The sequence below is a fragment of the Neodothiora populina genome (genome assembly GCF_041146345.1).
Source record: "Neodothiora populina strain CPC 39397 chromosome Unknown canker_contig_11, whole genome shotgun sequence".
In the NCBI taxonomy this organism is placed as follows: domain Eukaryota; kingdom Fungi; phylum Ascomycota; class Dothideomycetes; order Dothideales; family Dothioraceae; genus Neodothiora; species Neodothiora populina.
Genome location: NW_027191410.1, coordinates 1,355,264 through 1,373,633, shown reverse-complemented (window position 1 = coordinate 1,373,633; position 18,370 = coordinate 1,355,264). Strand labels below are relative to the sequence as shown.

Below are 18,370 nucleotides of genomic sequence, written 5' to 3'. Positions count from 1 at the left end.
GCTATTCGCAAACAGATGTTTGGATGTGCTGGAACATGAGGCTACTACTGCTGCGATCGTCTTAGCAGGAATACTATCATAATTCCTTCCCGACTACATCGGCAATCGGATTGTGCTAAACCGGGCCTCCAAGATCTCGCCTATCACTACGCCGGCTACTGAGCGGAGCAACAAGCAAGGTGCTACAGCGTGTGAAGAGTCTCTGGGCTCTTTAATAGAGGCGCAGAGCGCTGCGAGTTACGCCACGCTAAAGGGCATCATATTCGAGGCAGGCGTCGTCTTCCACCCAATACGTGAGTTATCATCGTCCTTTCGATAATGATATAATACTGACACAATACAGTCATCGGTTTAACTTCAACTTCAATGGTAGTCGAAGACTCGTTCTTCCAAAACGCTCTTCGTAGTGATTCTGCAGTGAAGGTCTCGTTTTTCTTTTCAACAACGATGCTCCATAGATGTCATACTAACCCATTTTCATCAGCTGCCACGGAGAAGCGATATTCCCAGGCATAATTGATTGTCTACACGAAAGTCGATATCTTGGGTGAAAAGGTTACCGGCTTCACTATTCAAGGTGAAGAAGAAGAGGGCGTGCTCGATATCATCAATGGCTGGACCAGACCCACGATTGCAAAGGCGGCGGAGGATTCTGGTGCTACCTGTAAGTCTACATGAGATAGAGTCGCACAAGGGAACTAACATCGTGCAAATGTTGCTCCTCCTCGCCCTTGTGCTGCATCCGGTTACACTGACAGCAGAATCGTGACTGGTGCCAACCCTGCTAGCGCTCACGTTACTGCAGAGGATGCGGTCAAGGCCATTGACAAGTTGTGATTTACGACACCATTCGATATTAGTCATTGAGCCTATCGGATTCGACGACCGCGTGCAATTGATAGAAGTGCCCAGATACATTCGATAGCTGGTCGTAAATATTATGAATAGCTACTCTGGCTCGAGTCTAGCATTCAAAATGCGCGACGTCGCAAGACTGGCTCGATCTTCGAGCGTAGAGAGATGTCGACAACTCTATAGTACGAACGGTTCACACTGTGCTATTGCCGACCGCATCTTGGAGTTTCTATTGGTTTTCAGCGGGGACGATTGCAATGAACATGATCATGGACCAATAGATAGGAAATAAACTTCTAGCTCATCTTTGCATCACAGTGGAAAACTATTCGACAACGTATTATGGTATGCAAAATACTATGGTGATGTCTAGAGTCGGGCTGTCATTCATGCCTACTAACGAGGCAACGGTTGCGGAGGCTTTAACGAATCACTCCCGGGCCTTCTTGCAATGATGTATTGCTGGTCTTCCGGTGCACATATGGGATTCTCAGGCTGGAATACTTCTAGAGTTTCCTTCACGATCTGCAGACCCATACTCGTTAAGAAGTTCCTCTGACCCTGTGCTGTCATCATGAATGTTGGAAGCGGCTTGCCCATGAAAGGGGCGTCGTAGTTCTCAACCCAAGAACGACTATGGTCGTAGGCTCTCTCGTCTGTGACATAATTATCTGCAGGCATTTGTCCAATAACGAGCAAGCCACCTGGCTGTAATGCCTGCGCGAACTTGAAGCAGGCGGCATGAAAATCGGCATATGTCAGTTGGAGATGCGCGAAGATCATGAAGACCCCCGCAAAGTCGTCCTGGGGCTTATACGTCAACATGTCCCCCACTGTGAAGTTGCCCTGTACTCGAGATCCAGCAAGGACAACCATCGTTGGTGCGATATCGAAGCCACGGACTTCGAAGTCCGCATTAGCGAGCATCTGGCTGACCGGTACGCCCGTACCACAACCAACATCCAGTACCCGGATGGATGACTTAAAGTTTGCTGGAGTTTGTAAAAGAGAGATTGCATGGGAGACAATAGCAGTTTTGGACGGGTTGTTTTGATAAGCATCCTCGTATGCTTTGTTAAGGCCGTCGAACAATTCGCGGCCCGCGATCGATCCTTCAGTTGTCATGTTTGTAGAACCGAGTCGAGCTCTGAAAAATCAATGGACATGAGTGATCGATAAGCTTCAGTCGTACATATGGTCTTGTACGTGAGATGACCATAGCATCTGCCTTTTATGTTTGCGAGGCATATAGATTGCGATGCGATAGCACTCTGGATATTGCATCTTACCGAGCATCCGAAAAGGGTATAGCGCCTCGGGGGCCAGCGGAAGCAATCTTTATCATCGAGACATAAACGTCTGTCAATATGAGATAACTGCATGTTGCATGTATATGCCCCGCTGGGTACCACAACCCTGCTAGCTTTCAGGGCATGAACTTACGCAGAATGGAAAAGAATTGTATAGAGACTAAAATCGTTTGCCGATCGCACAAGGATCTTTTCCTGCGGAACTCGTGGTAAGCACGAAGGTTGCAATTCAAGTGGTATCTCAACCCGAACTTCGAGAAATCGATGGAGAGTTCAAATTATACGAAGATGCCGGATTGCTGATGGTTCGTATGGGGGTTAGCCTGATGCGGGGTACCTGGTCGTCGCAAGCTCGACCTTGCTGCCAGACCTGTTGAAACACACATCTTGATGGAAAGTCACAACTCGGGTGGGCCAAAGTGAAGAGATGTCGATTACAACATCGTCAACAAGACGTCTGACGATACGTAGTCTGTACAAACCTTTATTAATCCTCTATGTGATCGAGGCGAATTGAAAGTGTTCTTAAGACTCTTGCCAACTCGGAGACGTGAGGCGTGGTATCAGCCATTGTTTCGCTATGCCGGATCCTTCACGCAGATAAGGTGTTGTAAGGATTGAGTTGGGGTTGGATCGACATCATTATCTTGCGTATTCTTCAACCAGACGTTCGGTCATCTCGCGAAAGAATGAGGCTCGCGGATTGAGATGCTTATTGTCATCTTCTAGGTCGCTTCCCACAATTTCATTCGCACGATGCCCAACCACATTCGGGTTCGGTCTACTTCAAACGGTACTATCGTGATATCGGCTGTATTTATAGGTCGTCGTGGTGCAGAATAGTCTCGTTCTCTGACTACATGCATTCTTCCCATCTGCTTTTGCTGTAGAGGTGCATTCACGTCTCCCTTTTCATCAGCGCCACGGAATCAATATACTCTTGCCTCCCTTTAAGGAGATAATATATTAGCGCGATTATTATGATACCGCCAAACATAGTACTCGACCAGTTCATTCCTGCCGCAGTCACCGGGGTCGCCAACAGCCAGAACACGAAGAACCATATAGGTAACAGTAGCACGAGGGCTGCGATGTTAATCGGAAGACCATATTTGCCTAAGGACCATCTATGAGGAGGTAGAGGTGGACCATATAGTCGTTTCCATATTAGACAGCCGATAGTTATGATGTAAGATGTCAGAATGGAGACACCGCCCAGCGAGTTGATCGCATTAAGAGCGACTAATGAACCTAGATTGATGCAAGCCAGCAGTGATGTAACGACGAAAGAAACACTGACAGCTCGCACTAGAATGTTTCAGCCCGGCGTTACCTGCAGCAAGGTTAGTCGATATCTATATTCGATCCACACTTATTTCCGTATGAGTAAGACTATTACTCACAGTCGCAAGCCAGCTTGATCCTGGCAAACCTCGGTCTCTAGCAAAGGACCATATCTGGCGCGAGGCAGTAGCGACTTCGCTAACGCAGCATGAGCACAGCATCACAATGACTACCGTACATATGACATCTGTTCCTAGGAGGCTACGTGTCGCGTTATAGAAGATCTGGATGAATGGTTGCCTAGTCGGTGTTGCAAGAATGTTGTTAACATCGCCGAGAGTGAAGCACAACGTGACAGCCATAATAAAGCCAAGAAAGGCATTCGGACCGACAGACCACATTATTGCCCTGGGTAAGGTGAGAGATGCGTCCTGAATCTCTTCCGCTATTTCTCCGAAACTCAATCAGTCTTATGGAAATTAAAGAAAGATCAAATTGAACAGGTGAAGATGAAGTCGTGCAACTCACACATGTGTACTGAACAGTCATATCCGATAAGAACGCTGAGCGGAGATGCCGAGAGACCAATCATTGCAGACAATCCTGTCGATGACCACCCCCTATTGTTGGTAAACTTCATTAATGCATCGTATGCGCTTGCCCTCGGTGCTATGACTTAAAGAGGTATGATAATGGCGAAGAATCCGACGAGATGCAGTATCAAAACGCTACCCTCAAGAAGTGGCATATGCACTGCTAGAATGGTATTAAAGAAGATCGCAAAGGAGATAACGGCAATGGTCAGGAGTGTGCCATGCCAACTATGCCATACATAGTCTTCATTGTTAAGAGCGATCAAACCTTGGATGATGGTGGCAACTATGTAGCACACACCGGCAAGATAGACCTGCCATCCAATTGCGCACAGCCAACCGATCATGTAGCTGAGAAACTTTCGAAATTTCGGTGGCGAGTATTTAGCAACCCAGTGATACTGTCCACCGGACGTAGGAGACATAGATGCCATCTCGGCGATACTGGCGTAGACCAAAAGCATTACGAAAGTCAAGACGATAAATCCCCAGAAGAGAACTGCAGTGCCTCCATCAGTTAAGGCGAAGCTGAAGAGTCTGGAGTCATAGTCAGCGCTCTCTGGTCGATCGTGAAGCAGACTGCCCTAGCTCACGGCAGTAGTAGTTCCCACGAAGCCATGACGGTACTTGCGAAGCCCAGCATAGTCAAGAACTTGAAGTTGCGCTATCGGAAGTCAGCTTGGTATAGTACATGGTAAAGTGTCAGTACACTTACACGCAGGACTTGATCTTTACCTAATACATGCATATCTCTTTCATCTGCTCTTGTACCTCAATATTTGAGCGATACGGGTTTAATGACTTTTTGAGTCTGCTCGTCTTGCTCCGTGAGCTCATGTGCATCACCAGCTTGCTCATCTGCGAGAACATAGACGGTCTCGCCTTTGGAGATCATTGTTACTTGAAGTTCGAAGCTTCAGTGCTCACAAAACATAGCAGAGCTAATAGAAAGACCTGATGGAGGGTCAACAGAGAATCATAAATAAATACCTTTGCGAAGCAATATAGCAACACTGCTCGGCCGGATCAGATAAGAAATACTCATGCCCTTCGTAACCTCAAGGTCATAACCTCCGTATTGGCATACATTCCAGCATTTGACCCACACTAGCTATTGAGTAGCACTTGGTCAACTTCTTAGCTCGTGATCGCATGCTGTGTTATCGTTAGTACATACACGCGTAATATCATTGCGGAAAATCAATTGCGTACTCGAGTCAGCCGTGCTATCATGGTCTCGATAGCGCATTGTACTTGCTCCAGACATCAATATACTACATAGCTTTGCAACCGGTGTTTTGCATTAAAATACCTCTTCTCTCGTCTACTAATAGGCCGAAATCCCGCAGTCGCCTTATTCTACTCGTCTGCAGGCGAGACGCGGATTCATGTCTGCATTAACGTTGCACGGCTCATTATATAAGGCCATATACATGAATTGTGGGGCAGTGTTGGCGGCCTAATCAATAACGGAACATCACTTCCAACGAGCTAAACATGCAGAACCAGAACTGTGGGTCGTCTGCACAGTGCGAGAGGACTCTGTTTTAGCATCTTCGTGTAATGAAAAAGTGCACATTGCCGATCTCATCTGATCATATATCGAACTCCTTGAGCCGTCGCAGAATACTGAACAACCTTTGCCCTGTATCAAGCTGGTGGCTATATGAAATATGACAAGCCGCATCAAACCTTACATATCGTCTGTTGAGATTGGGCTACGATTAGAGTGTGAAAAATGCAATCATCAAGGCAGTCGACAACTGTAAATGGGCACGGATCTCGGGATGTTCAATCACGAGATTGTTCAGGGAGTCAGATAGACAGTCCCAGGCTTGCAGGCTCAAGATTATCTCGTATAAACATCCTAATCAATCATGAATATGTAGTGGATGGACGTATCTGGATTATCACTGCACAACTAGCTTATTCCCTTGAGCCGCCAAGTATCTGTAAAAACTAAAAAAGGTTGAGAAGTTATCAGTACCAGTATGCTGGGATTAGGACGTCTTTGCATTCATTGTCGGGATGTGACTGGCCTCGCATGTCTCAAGGTAAGCATCAGGTTATGAGGCCAGATGGCCGTGCGTTCAGCAGAGTGCAGCCCTCGGATACGGTACCATAGTCTTCATGTTGTTATCTATAGTATATATGTTGTTGAAGGGAGCCTGCTTTACCAAAAGACTGGAAATAGGCAGCTACTAGTGCTCCGCACATGCAGATAGCGCAAGAATCTCGTTGTTGCGAAACAAAAGGCCAAGCCAGGAGCTTACCATCTAGATATGAGATGAAATCCATCAACATTAAGACCTTGCAACCATCAGATGATGGCAATGACTATAATACAGCAGATGGATTCCAAGGACAACCGCAGCAAACCCAACACATCAATCCAGCCTATACTTGCTGAGAATCGACAGACCCCCTTTCAATGTCACATACGCATCCATACTTTGACATTCCCCCGAATCATTACCCGCCATTCGCTGTTGTGACTGGTACAGATCATAAAGCATGGATTATCATCACTACAGCACTAGGCCTCGCGTGTACTCTCGTTTTCGGAGTCATCAGATACATCATTCGATCGACTGCGCACCAGAGATAGGGGCTAGATGATGGATCTCTTGCAGCTGCCACAGTAGGTTCTCCTCCACATGGTCTTTTCTCGCACACCCTTCACTGATGTTCAAGGCAGCTCCTGCTTGTCGTACAGTCAGGACTACTCCTAGATGCATGTTCGAAAGGCCTCGGAAAGTCGATCAAGCTTGTCCCACTAGAGCTTATCGACAAAGTTCAGCAGGTGCGTGCGGTTGGATCATGCGAGCAATTGTGCGACGATAGGAATAGCCTTGATTGACACAGTATCGAAAGCTCTACTATACTGCCATTATCTTCTATGTCCTCTCTCTGGGACTGTCCAAGCTGTCTGTGGCATTTCTCCTACTTCGTCTTACGCCTATCGATCATCATCGACGGACCTTCCGTATCGCGTTGATTCTTATAAGCTTCTGGACGACTACGTTTTCGATTGCGCTTGCATTACAATGCAACCTTGTTCGTCCTTAGGTAACTATTGGACAGAGGTGTCTTCGAACAGTATCGCGACCTTGCTGTATTCCATAAATATATGACTTAATGCTGACCACAAGGTTTAGTTCCTTCGCTGGAAACTCTTTGGTGCATTCGACATCATGTTCGAGATGGCCCTCGTCTGTATGGCGATCTATCTTGTCTAGAGCATCAGGATCTCTGGATCAGCGAAACGGCTGGTAGTTTTTGCGTTCAGTTTCCGTCTTCCGTACGTAACATGATCTTTTGTTCTGCGACTACTCGCTCAACACCCGTGCCGACAACTGAAAATTATTCTAATCTTATTGGATAGAAATACTCATGGACTAATCCGTGTTGTTAGCATAATCATTGCTGTGGCCTTTCGCCTGAAAACGTTTCCAACATCTCACTTCACGACCGACCCGACCTTGTTTTATGACGAATTCGTGGTCTGGACACAGACAGAACTCAATTACTCCATCATTTCTGCAACGATCCTATGTCTCCGACCTTTCGTCAACAATCTCGCGACTCACTATAGCGCGTTTAGGCAGAACAGCACTGCAGCTTCCGCATACAGCTACGGAGTAGGCTTCTCTGCCCCCGATTCATCGGCTACTAGAGGTTACGAAATGAACAAGCTTGGAAGAACAAATGTCCCTTAGCCAGATAGTAATTAAGTCGCTGTTATTCCCAGCATCAGACCGTACAACGGCATGAATCGCTTGCCAGAGCTTGAAGGACAAGAGTCGCGCGATACTAACCACGTCAATCACCCTGTGCGGGAGAGCTTAACAGCGTCCATACATACTGGCAAACGTGATAACGAAAGTACCGACCTCCATAGTATAACCAGTAACGACAGTCAGCGCATGATCATTGACAAGGGGACATAATGGATTATGAACCGCTATAAGGGGTAATGAAACTGGTCAGCCTTTAGGCTATGTGCCCTCGCACGTTCACTTCCGCATCTTGTAGCTTGTCATAGCTTTAGTAGGACAGGTTACTGAAAGTACTGCTGGCGAAAAGCGCTTCCAGACTGAAGCCTTCATATAATCCACATCTGTCGCTAAGCGATGTTAAACCTTTAGAGATTCAAACCTTTAGAGATTTTAACCGCCAATAATGTTAATTGTGCTAGTATTTGTCTTCATGATGTATGAAATCCTGCCTCCGGTCAAAGATCCGTTTTCAACTGGCCACCATACGCTGCTATACTGTATTTAGGCCGTCTTCGTTGCTTTCTTCCGACCTGCGACGATCCAGCGCTTTCTCCGAGTCGGTGTCGCCGGATCGACTATTCGGACTGTGATCTACTTTGTCATATTTTGTGCTCGATACTTCGGTATAGTCCCGCAAGGGATGTAAACTAGTGATCTTAAAAGAAAGAGACGATTTTGCCAAATTAGCATCGGAATGATTATGAACATCGCAAGAGATCCGCTAAGTACGACAGCAATCAAGATGTTTTGCGTGGTCACTTGCACATTCTACCAGTCTTCCTTAAGCGCGTTGTATCGTTCGGCCAGTGCCGCGATCTCATAAGCTTAGATATCGACCCGGCCCTTGTCGATTTGGTGCTTGTCGTCATCATTTTTCCTGCTCTTATTCTCCTTGCATCGTGAGCTGAAAGCATCGATATTCCAAGTTTTCTTAAGAGTTTCACTCGTCCGCATGTCTAGCACTGGACTCGCCGCTAAGACAGTGTCACCTGTAGTAACAGACACAGCGCGAACGTATCTTCCTGCATCGCCCACATGGAGACTTGTCTCGAATAAAGTGTTAGTGGTTCCGCATAATACTTAGTACATGCTGTCTAACCGAGTGGAGTTTTCGGAGACAAGTATTACCCGTTTGACAAGCTCAGTCGCGCTAATTCAACTGAAATAGACGGTGTTATTAAACAAAGCAGAGAGGGCCGAATTTACATCCTCACTCAGCAGCCGGTGAGAATCATGTAAGAAGGACCCAGCTGTTATTTTCGGGCTCTATGTAGGATATCCCGTCTAATCGACTTTAAGAACACGATAGCTGTCTGCTGTTTTGCGATCGAGATTTAACGGTCCAAAACGTACATCGTACAATATCGTTCCATTCGAATTGTGTTCAGTGAACCCTGGTTCGTTGCCATGACTCTCGATAACTTTATGGTTGCTTAAGACTTGCATGCATCCTTTGCGGAACGACTTCGTCTCTGTGGTTGCATGATAGGACGTAGCTTTGACTGTCCTCATTAAAAACTCGAGATCTAAGATGACTTCGCGTGAGATTAGATCCTGTGCGATGTCGAATCTAAATGCCGAATCAGCTTGTAAGTCAAGAGCCTTTGCAGAGCGTTTCGTACAGACCGGCAGTTACGATCATCGAATAGACTAGTCGATGTGAGTTCTGGATCGATCCACCTAGCATGATTCTACCATGGGAATTTTGTAGCTATCTGTGCACAGTACTTAAGAACGAATCGACTGGTCAGATTCCTCTCTGAAAGCTCCGGACTCTGGCAGCGAGCCTCGTGCGGCATTGACGAATGCATTGTATATGTGGTCCTTCTTAGTTTGAATCGGCCGAGAATATGGACTAACATCAGGACAGCAGAATATGTTATTAGTGGGACCTAGAGATATGATGCAATTGTCTTTTAGGATCGGTGAGAAGCCGAGTGATGGGAAGAAGAGAGTGAAGTGGGTGAGGACATGCTGACGATATAAATGACTGAACGTGTACTCTGTATACATCTTACAGTACGCTTTAGTGTCGAACTTACAGCATGTATATTTGGGCACACTTAGCCCTGCGCCATGGACCTACTTGAAATTTGGCTGCTGGGACTATAGCTAGCGTGAGTCATGCGACTGCTGTGAGATAGGGAAGTACCTTAAAGATATTGTCATATACTTCATACACTGCGGAAGTAGCTTTGCCACTAAAGTTGAGGTGAAAATCACATGATCAACTAATGGGATACGATTAAAGCTGAGTGGTGGTTGGGTGTTATTCGACTATGTAGTGAGCAGTGAAAATTAGCGATATAAGTAAGGAATAATTTTGCCTGCCCATACCCAGGTCCATCTCAACCCCTGTTGTAGGACAAGCCATAAATAGGTAACGGTACCACAGGCAAACTATACTTTCGTTATCTGCTCCCGACATTTTCAGGCTTAGTGAGATGCAATCAGCGTATATGCTAAGATACCTCGTTCACAGGTGTTTAGGCTGCGAAACTTAAGTCCTCATAATTGCAGCGTTTGAGAAGTCAGTCTGATTAAGTCTAATCCTTGTTACAGACATCATAGGGACTAAGAGAATCTACATGTATCACTGAATAGCTTTTGACATCCATGCAGACATCGACACACTTACTCGTGCCTTGACACGCTGATATGTAGATAAGGAAATCGGCTGACGGTGTTATACCTCTTGCGCTGCATGTCCACCTTTCTCTTTTGATGGAACGGCAATTCTAGATCAAGGTTCCCATCGCATGAGTAGGCAATCCTGCTGGTTCACAATTGGCAATGGAGAACACCTGCGTACGAACGATGTACCATAGTATAGGCTTTAAATAGCAATAACGCATCTCTACATCAAAGCTCCTGGGTCTGACGCCGAGGATCAAGCTCACGGGAACGAATCGGCATGCGCTTGCGAACTCTACATGTTCCTCTAAGCCTGCGTGATTTTCAGGACACTTTGCAAAATCGATCTCCGTAGAGTGCTAGACTGACTATCAACGCTGCAGGGAACAATGTTGAAAAAGCTTTCCTATAGCAGCATGTTCAAGATAATCCTTAGAAGATTTAATGACAGACCTTAGTGCGTTGCGTCAAAGTCGAAGCACCATCCACTAAGTCACATTTAGACCCAACGTCAGTAGTAGCTAATTTCCCTTACCTTGGACTCGTCTTGTGAAGCATTGTTTAATATCGGAACAGTATTGTCGAGCGTCACAGTCAAAATCTAGCATTTCTGCTAAGTAATATTAAAAACCAACTGCCAGAGATACCAGTGAAGAAGTGATGCACGAGGGGCTTAATACAAAAGTTTAGACCGAAACAGGTTTCATACGAATGGAAATCTCTGGAGGAACGAAGCAGACCATCGATCTTTCAGATATGGTAGTATGGGATCTTTTTAGTATGTGCAGTGTCGATTGTGAGCACGATATTCCCCATGAGACAGCTGATAGGATCGCCTGAGACGTCATACTCTGCACAGGAAGGTGTTATTAAAGCTCCGAGATCCGGGACGAAACAGTACCGTGCTAGCGAGAACAAGAAAGATAATAAGAAAGAGAAGTCTTGGAGACATCTCTGCAGCATAGACTCTGTTAGCTTACAACGAGAAAGCCTTTATCCGAGCACTCACACATGCGTGATTGAGTGATGTTCATCACCCTGCATCAACTTGCTAGCAGAGCAAATTGTTCCTAAAGAACCATCAACTCGGACCTAGATTGGATTGACGCGACTGCATGAACCAGGTTGTTAGTGGGCAGTCATTGCTTGCGATAGAACACAGGGTTTATGAACTAGTGACCTATTATGGAGGCTGTAAACGTACCTGCTTAGAGTATGCTGAGAGACCTATGAAAGAATTGATCGTAGCACGCGCATGAAGCAACGAGTAACACCAGACGCTGGAAGACCATGTTAGTGTAATAGTCACGCCACCACGGCAAAACGCTAGATACCTATGACTTTTAAGCATTGTTTATCTAATCCTACCGAATCTCGACATGACCGGATCTGCCAAGCTCAGTACGTGCAAATTGACGTCAACTCAGTAAGCCGCTTTCGTGTTGCTCATAAACCTGATTTGATGGTCACCATGGGTCAAGAAAGTGGTGAAAGACTTTGTCAGTTTATGCGACATACCCCGAGATCTATCAGATCATAAAGTCGCCCGTTGACTTATCTACTTCACTGGCATGCATGATACGCAGTAGATGCGTAAGGTGGCAGCACCAGTCTAACAGTGATGATAGCTCGATACGTCGATGTCCAGCTCCGTACATGGAGGTAGCCAGCGATCATCCCCGCTTATCACACCGTGTCAGAAGTAGATCATTGGATGTGATTTTACCCACGGTCCCATCCCCTTCCCCATCGCACGCACACACACACACACACACAGCCCCTAACCAATTGGAACCACTGACGGCTTATACCTGCCTGCACAACATCATCGCAATTGGGCAACGCGCCTAAAAGAACTTGTCTGATTGCATTTTAACCACTGCCCGATATTCTCGCGGACCTTATATCTTCAGTCGGTTCTGGCCGGTCTGCGGAACTATCACATTACTCAACCAAACAATTGAACACTACTGTCTTCATTTTGACACACTTTCCCATCCACCATCAAGCTCTCACATCTCTAAATACACGCATCATGTCCATCGATAAATTGACGACTGACTTGTAGGCTCTGATGATAGATGTCACTGAATCCATCCTATTGAAACCTCTAGGTAACACGGATAGGACTGACAAAGCTCTGAGTCCCCTTCCACGCTACCTGTTTCGAGTCTATGATTCGCACTTAGACAGTTCTATGGATCCTACTTAGACACGATCAAAAGCCGCTTGCCTGGAGAAGGTCACGGCATTTAAGGACATCTTCGAGAGGAAAAGGCCGGAACAGGTCGCTACAATGCTCGATGAACATCTACGTTAGCATTCCTCGTCTGGAGACCCTAGCAACATGATCTCCTGGACTAGTTCACTTCTTTTCGCAATTCAGTACATATGCTACAGACGCTCTCGTCGTGGGACAGATCTAAACGAGATAATGCTTTACGTGGTAGACACTACTATATTTGCAGAGCGCGTGTTCGTCCGAGACTTAGACCTCATGGACTTCTATAGCCGTTTCAATCCCAGCTTAGCTGAGTTTTCAGCTACGCGGAAACGCATACGCAACACAGCTTCTGGACCTCTTTCTTGCTACTTTAGAGAAGATCTAGCTCAAGGAGCACTAAAAATCGAAGAAAGAAGTGTAATCGTCTCCTCATCCTGTCTCATAGATTGTGATCTCTTCTTGCTTCAGCCAAGCTTTAAGGATTCGATGGGCGATCTATGATGCTACTTAGCGAAGGAAGTACTTAATTCGCGCACAAACATAAGAGTCGGGCAACATGGCATAAGGATAGAACAGTTAAAGGCAGCGATGCAGATAGGAGAGCTTTTTAGACCGCGCTGGCGACTTCCTATCACGGCCAATTTTCTATCACTTATTCTAACCAAAGAATTAACACAAGACGTGTCACGGTTTGGTCGTTGACCACCGTGACACCTGAGTTAGTATAGATCACGTGATCTATACTCCTGACTCGTGGCTTCAACGCCGTACTTCCCTGTCCTCGACCTCGTACTGTCTTTCCTCCCTTGTCTACGTCTCGTCATATAGCTTGGACCCATATCTACGTACTGATCTTTATTCCTGACTCCGAACCCTGACACTAATCGAACATTTCTAAAGTTGTTAATCAGAGTCGTTACTAATAGGAAGAGAATTTTAACATAGCTGTCATACTCTAGGGCGACCCTGAGGTACCATCTTTAGTACTCTTAGTCTCGAGGGTTTTCGCGGATTAATTTGCGGGATCGGTAAGTTCAGGTTTCGTTCGGCTGGGGCTAGCATCTCAATCATAGCAATTAAGCCGCGGTAAAACAGCTATGTGCTCACTAGGACCAGATAGGTTAATTGTCATGGTTCGGAGTCAGGAATAAAGATCAGTACGTAGATATGGGTCCAAGTTATATGACGAGACGTAGACAGGGGAGGAAAGACAGTACTAGGTCGAGGACAGAGAAGTACAGCGTTGAAGCCACGAGTCAGGAGTATAGGTCACGTGACCTATACTAACTCAGGTGTCTTGGTAGTTAACAACTACACCGTGACAGTATCCCCCTTTTAAGGTTGAGCTTCTAGCGCAACAAAAGGTTAAACAATAACTATATAGAGCCGATAGCGCCGTAGGGCGGCGGCGAGGCAAAACAGTTTCGCTACCTGAAGGTGGCTCTTTATAGTCTACCTTATAAAACCCCGTCATTCTATATTAGTAGACTAGATGTAACGGAATAACTAAGTGTAGCAACGTATGGTCCTCCTATAGGAATAGATGTCCTATAAAATCAAGACTAATCGTTGCCTTCAATAGGCAATGAGGGGACACCCCTCTCATATAGTGAATACCGCGCATGCGGCCCGCATGCTACAAGCATGCGGTACTGTAAGCGGGGTTCGGACGAAAGGGTCGACGCCTAAGGCATCCAGACCCCTACTTGGCGACCCAAAGCACGGGTCACCTATGCTATTACAGGTACAGTAAGAAAAGAGAAATGCGCACAGATCAGCTAGTAAATGGCCCGCTCGAGAGGTGGAGACCGAATTTGAAAATTGTGAAAGCGACGGTCCGGTTCCTTTAACAGACAACCAGGATGGCAGCTATCCCTCTACAGCAACAGGAGGGTAGCGATTAGGGAATAAGGAGCGTTAAGCATTATATTGTTCTTCTTTTATCATCCGTGAGGCTAAGCAACAGGCAAGAAAACGAGGGAACGACATTAGACAGCTCATACAGACGACAAGACCGTGAATAGCTTGATAGATCAATCAATCAATCAATCAATCAATACTGGGTAGATAATAGGGGTGAGAGCACTTTCTGGATTTCCCCGCAAAATTTGAACTAATTACAACAGCAGAAACATGGGGGTGAGCCCTCACATCCATTTGTCCTATAGTTAGTAAATATGTACGTATCATATCTGTGGAGTATGGCTGCCTGGAGATAAGTATCCTATCGAGAACTTACTCAGAACTGGACAAGTTACAAAGTCGAGCATCGTCGGACATAAAGGCAGACGGACCGATACGCGCGACCTCAAGGTATCCTCCCCCGATTGCAATTGAACAACGGCGGATTCAAGAACAGCAAGCATCTACGAGTAGATACGGACATGTCAATCCTCTTTGGTCAGTTGGTCTTGCCACGGCCTGGGCCGCCAGTCAAGACCCCAGTACACTCGATACAAGCACCGGCAGAATCGGCCTTTACAGAGGCATTCGGCACATTGCTGCCACCAGCGCAGTCCATCAGCACAACATATGGCAAAGCAGTATTATACGAGCTGTTACCAAGCTCCACCGAGAAAGCTCTATTAGGTCCACCTAATCGCCCCGTCTTCATCCATGGCGTTCAAACACCTGCGTTGGGCATGCTACCTCTAGCGCGAAAGCTACACACCGCCTTCCCGCACTCGCACTGCGTCCTGTTTGATCTCTGGGGCCATGGACTGAGCGAGACGCCGATAGCCCCTCATGAACCGGCGCTCTTCCACGCGCTGCTAGACGCTCTGCTCGATCGCTTGAGTTGGGTCTCGGCACACTTTGTGTCTTTCTCGTTTGGCTGTGCTGTGACAGCTACCTATGTTGCGAAACAGCCTCACCGCGTCGAAAGTATGGCGCTTGTTGCACCTGCCGGCTTCATACGGTCATCAGAGTTCGCAGAGCAGCAGCGAGAGTACCTCAAAGGTGGCGAAGGTCTTGAAGATGCCGCCCAGGCATGAGTCCTGCACTTCTTGGAGGGTGGAGATCTGATCGTACCCCTCGATGCTAAGCAGCGCATACAACGAGGCGAAGTTGTGGCCGAAGCTGTGCGTGAGTGGCAGACACGTTGGCATAAGGGCCATACGTCTTCCGTGATTGCTATCTCCAGGGATGGAGGTGCTCTGGATCGACAGGCTGAGTTTGCTCAGGCGGCAAAGACTGGTGTTCGTTCATTGGTCGTGCTTGGCGAGCTGGATGATTTATGTTGCGAAGAAGATCTGCAAGGGGCTGGGTTTGAGAATGTTCATGTTGTTCCGCAAGTGGGACATGCGGTAGTCAGGGAGAAGGTGCCCGAGGTTGCAAAACTGATCGGAGACTTCTGGAGACAGCTCGAGTAGACTTCCAACGACAGACAGGATATGATTTTGGCAGACGTTACAAGGCATGTTTCAATGATGGACGTCCAATCGTCAGTGTTCACAGGGTTGTTGACCATTTTGAGACGACATGAAAGCTGTCACTTCGTGATGAATGGAAGAGAGATAGAAGCGCGGGCAACGCAGAGCTTGCAGTACATATACTTATCGTTAATACCAAGATATATGGTATTACCAACCTACCCCTCTTTCATGAACGCAGCCTTGGCCACAATAAGCCGATATATTCTCCAACATCCTCGTTGTACGCAAGCAGCATCATCATGTTGTGCTGTAGTGTTCAGACTTCTGTGACTCGTTGACAAGAAGATGCTCGCTGATGATGAAGCAGAGCTGGGCCTCGAAACGATCGGCCTGGAACTCTCTGACAAGGCTGGCGATTCGCCTCGGTTAATGTTTTGCTTATGTGAGCCTCACGACTCATACATTATGCTTCAACACCCCAAACCTTTTCGCGGCCCTTCGTGTTCCTTACCCTGCTCCACAAAGTCTTGTCATCAAGACATCAACTTATCTCGTCGTAGTAATGAGAGTAGGTACCTGTATGTTTCTTTGTCGGCGACGTCACCAACAACAAATCTATCTCGAGAGCCTCCTATCCTCCTATCAATGCCTCTCGGGGCGCCAAGCGGCCTGGCCTTCGCTCGAATCATGGCCGGCCGCCTTTTCGGCGCTGCCTCGCCCTTGTGATCCTTCAACCTCAGCCTGTTTCCCCATATCCCGTCTCGTCATTTGTGCGCCCCCTTTGAGACGATGAAAGAAACCAAGATATGAAATTTTCGCGCTGTCAACGGGCGCTGCAGATAAGCGAGATTTTCGACGTCATGGCCAGCAGCCCCAATGCTCCTATCCATGTTGGTTGGGTTAACGGTAAGTTGGTGTAAGAAGGGTGTTGAGTGGATGGGCTTGACCTTTTCCATCCCTCCCCACTTCTGATCTACCTTGCTATATGAGACTCGCATATCTGGTATAACGTACCTTAGGTAAACATAATCAATTTAAGCTCACCGCCGTCCCTGCACTCTATCCTTCTTTTCTTCCCAATAGAGCCTCAATTCGGAGATTTGTTCTTGATCTGCTCTGACATCCTTACTCACCTGCCCGAAATGGATCGCGCACATGACGCGAAGCAGGTCTTTGGGCGTAGTGCTCACCTTGATCGTCGTCTTCACTCTTATTTCTCTCTTCGCATACAGACAGGCCACTCCAGGTCGGAGACACTACAAAGCATGGCGGGTGGATGAAGATGTGTTTGAGGCGCCGGCCGTCGTGGCAGAAGAGCCGGCTCAACCTGAACAGGACCTATCCATTGGGGAGGATCTTTCCGCTGGCAACTCCACCTTGGGTGTAAGCAATGCCATTGTCTAGCCATTGACACTCGAAAATCAATTCTAACATAGATACCACGGTTCCAAGCACTCCTCGCGCTCTCTCAAGGCACGAAATGGCGAGTCGACGGCCTCCAAGCCGCAGCCTCAGCCTCGAACATCGACCTCTAAATCCCCGCCCAGCCAACCTGGTCAGACGAATTCATCACCGCCTTTGAAGCCTTTGGCCCCGTAGAAGCCCACGGCGCAGCAATGGCCTGGCTAGGCCACATCGACCTGCTCAAATTCATCATTCAGAACCGCTGAAAGCGGTGAATGTATCATACCATCCGGGTCCCGAAGGCTAGACGTTGAGTATTTCAACGCGCAACGCGTCCTCTTCCTTGCAAGGTCTGACTTACGGTGCAACGTCAAAACAAAGTGTAGTATACCTGCCGCTATAAACGCATGATACCATGCTTAGTAATGAGAGGACTGAACAAGTCTAGTATCTACTTTTCAATATTTTGTTCACACCTTCCAGCATGATATACGTGTCATGACATTGACGTAACCCGACTATCTGGGCACGGTAGCTTATTATTCGACTTCTCTCTTAGGCCTCCGAGTCAGATGAAGCAACGAGTGTCTAAGCACTGTGAGCTATACTGTAACGTCCACGTGCATGGAAAAGCATAAATTGGAGTGCTAGCTGAAGCCTAACACGGAACAAATGCATGCAGAGTCGAACTCTGATGTGAACACTCCGACGACAGCTGACACGTCAAGCTGCCAGCTTGTCAAGCAGGATATGGACGAACTGCTTCGGTCCGCGATCGTCTAGCATCTGCATCAAAAGATCGGTCGCGGATCAGGGGACCATTCTCTTTCTACAGAGCAGTCTCAAGCGAGATTTGTCAAGCTACGGATATGAGCGATCATTCAGTAGGGTGCAACGTCATGTAAGTATCGTA

General features: G+C 47.1%; 2 protein-coding genes across 2 annotated transcripts; one reads left to right on the top strand and one right to left on the bottom strand.

Annotated features, from left to right (window-relative positions):
* Window positions 1-4,125: 4,125 nt before the first annotated feature.
* On the bottom strand, window positions 4,126-4,790 carry AAFC00_000754 (uncharacterized protein; the record flags this gene model as incomplete). The annotated part of the gene is made up of 3 exons (XM_069348410.1): window positions 4,126-4,579; window positions 4,636-4,706; window positions 4,758-4,790. The coding sequence occupies 3 exons, from the start codon at window positions 4,788-4,790 to the stop codon at window positions 4,126-4,128; spliced, it is 558 nt and encodes a 185-aa protein (XP_069200632.1).
* A 12,418-nt stretch (window positions 4,791-17,208) lies between these two features.
* On the top strand, window positions 17,209-17,652 carry AAFC00_000753 (uncharacterized protein; the record flags this gene model as incomplete). Its single annotated transcript, XM_069347463.1, has 2 exons — window positions 17,209-17,436; window positions 17,506-17,652. 2 exons carry the CDS (start codon window positions 17,209-17,211, stop codon window positions 17,650-17,652), a joined length of 375 nt encoding a protein of 124 aa, XP_069200631.1.
* Window positions 17,653-18,370: the final 718 nt, after the last annotated feature.